Genomic DNA, 2,842 nt, shown 5'->3' on the forward strand with positions numbered 1-2,842 from the left:
GCAACCGAATGGAGCCTAAGGGCATCGTGCATCCCAATTTAACTCATAAATGAAGGATCCCACCTTAATACACTCCTCACCAACTCTTACCTGGCATCCCCAACCATTGACTGACATGTGTCACATCGCATATGATCCACGTTGATGAATATATCCTCCGCTCAGTCTCTCTGCTTATTCTGAAGTCCCAATAATTAAACGACAAGTGTCATATAGCATCTTCTAACACACCTCTCCACCCTCTTATAAGGCCTTGTTTGCGCCTACTTGGCGGTCCCAATCATCCACAAACATGCCTCGTGAATAGGGTTGCCCACATTATTGAATATAAAAGAAGGGGGCCCCTAAATGATGGAAGCCAAAAGCTAAGTACATAACTAGGTGCAATTATTCTTGCCATGGAATTCATCTTAACAAAGATAATCTTCCCCATAAAGGAAAAGTATAATAATATCATCTCTTTGCCAAATTAAGTTTTAGGTTACTGATTCCCAATAAAAAAGAGAGTGAGTATTCATTCTCTTGATATTTATCTTTAGGTCTCTCTCTCTCTCTCTCTCTCTCTCTCTCTATGAGAGTGATCTAATCAGTAGAGAGAGGGAGAGAGAGGGCAACCATGAAGAACAGCATCAGATGCTGCATCTCTTGCATTCTCCCTTGTGGATCGCTCGACGTTATTCGGATAGTACACTCGAACGGGCATGTGGAGGAATTTACTAAGACAATTCGAGCTTGCGAAGTCATGAAGGCCAATCCTAAACATGTACTCAGAAAGACATATTTTTCATCAGAAGAAGGCGTCGGCGTTGTTTCGAGAATTGTGGTAGTGCCACCCGATGCCGAGCTGCAAAGGGGGAAGATCTATTTTCTCATGCCTGTATCAACACAACCCGACAAGACCCGATCGGGATCTGTGACAAGGAGGAAGAAGAAGAAGAGAGAAACTCAGAGCAAAAACACAAGTCCAATTGAGGAAACAAAGCTTCTTATTTCTGATCAGTACTTATCAGAGATTCTATCTGAGAAGGCATCTACACAAAGGGATCGACGGCGAGGCCGTGTCGGTATCTGGCGTCCACATTTGGAGAGCATCTCCGAAATCTCGACCGATCTTTAAAACCCGGTTTATGATTCATGAAAACTTTAATTTGTTTAGATGATGATCTCTTTGCGTATAATATATAAACAAAACAGTATTGTTTATCTGTTTCTTGTTTATGAATTTTGGGGTGATCTTATCAACAGTTCTGTAATTCTGTATCCTGATGTCGAATTCGTGTTTCTGAGAGCCTTGTTTACTTTTTGAAATTGAAGAAATTCATGGAAGGACTGCTTTAGAGGAAGGGAAGTGTTCAAGAAAGAGAGAAGTGATTGCAGCTCCGAGTAGGGGGAGGTGTCTATTGGAGGAGACTGTTACTTAGCAGTTATCAGAAATAAATGAATAAATAAATACAATTACAGCAATTCCCTCCAATCTTAGCATAAATGATCATTTTTATTTTTTTTGAAATGGCAAATATTATAAAAGGAGCAGTAGAGACACCCGAAAGGGAATACCTGAAGTTATAGGAAACAAATAAAAAACTAATTACAAAATAGATAGGACATCAAAGAGGGCATTGATCAGACCAATTCATCGAGTTGCATACCACCCCTCTTCTACCCAACTCATCCGACTTCTCGTTAGCTGACCCCTAACATGAATCAACTCAATATCTAACCATTGCAACCTTGATATCTTCATATCGTTGTGTGGATTTTATTCAACAAATGGAACATGTTGGAGCAATCAATTAAGGTCATACATTGTAAATTCATGGGGTATTTGTGTGCAAAACAAAAAACACCTATTAATGTCTGTATCTATGGGTTTTACTTGAAAAAAAAAATGAATTTAAATTATGTATACCACTTCTTTAGAACCATGACAAAACCATGTTTTTAATTTAATAAGAAACTTTATAGAAAGACATTGTTTTTAATTAATATTAAAATCATAAGGACAATCCACATTATAAACTGATTAAAAAAATGCACAGGAAACATTCCAACGTCAGTTAGTTGTTTACTAATTCTCCCAAATGAAGATTTAATCACTGTAAAATAAGTTAAGTACTAAGAAAAAGGTTAAACTTCCATTTTCTTTGTCCTTTTTCACTTTTTATATGCTGAAACCAAGAACTTTTCACATTGTGCCAGTCATGGAATTTTTGTGGGTTTGTAAAATATGTAATCCTCGGATTACTAAACTTTGTTGTCTAATGACGGCACCGACTACAGTGGATGGAACTGGTCATCAAGTGGGCTCCATATTGTGGGCCCTTGATCGGATGGATAGGATCATTTGACTAAAGAGGCACCCTCATTTTTTAGTTATTTATATACGGAAACTCAATGTATATACTATCTCTACCGTCTAATTGGTGTGCATGTCCATCCATTTAAACATTCAATCTGGAGCCCGCATGGCCCACATAATTGATGGGTCATACACAAAAATCCAACCAACCGCAGGCCATCTATTATGATTTCTGTTGATTAGGATCAATGTGATTTTATCTAGGTGGTAGCTCAAGGATTTGATGATTCGGATGGATGTGCGCCTTGCAGAGTAGACGCTAGAGATGGTTTGTATACAATACTCTTTACTTTAAATTTACAGTAGGATCATTCATTATTATACAATGCTTTCATTTATCTTATTTATGCCTATAAATCCTCGATATGCAAAGCATTTCTCAACAGGTCATTCAAAACTAGTTTAACTTTGTTGAAAAATATTTCTAGAAAGGTCCTGAGTCCTGCACCAAGTTTTTTGTTTATGAAAATACCCTTCAATCAC

At 37.6% G+C, this 2,842-nt stretch overlaps 1 protein-coding gene across 1 annotated transcript; it reads left to right on the top strand.

Annotated features, from left to right (window-relative positions):
- The first annotated feature begins 399 nt into the window (after positions 1 to 399).
- On the top strand, positions 400 to 1,464 carry LOC143889272 (uncharacterized). The gene has a single exon (XM_077393454.1). It carries the CDS (start codon positions 617 to 619, stop codon positions 1,115 to 1,117), a length of 501 nt encoding a protein of 166 aa, XP_077249569.1. The 5' UTR covers positions 400 to 616; the 3' UTR covers positions 1,118 to 1,464.
- The last annotated feature ends 1,378 nt before the right edge of the window (positions 1,465 to 2,842 follow it).

Source organism: Tasmannia lanceolata, unplaced genomic scaffold (assembly GCF_043159265.1).
Source record: "Tasmannia lanceolata isolate RefF3 unplaced genomic scaffold, GAP_Taslan_0.1 ptg000013l, whole genome shotgun sequence".
NCBI classification, from domain to species: Eukaryota; Viridiplantae; Streptophyta; class Magnoliopsida; order Canellales; family Winteraceae; genus Tasmannia; species Tasmannia lanceolata.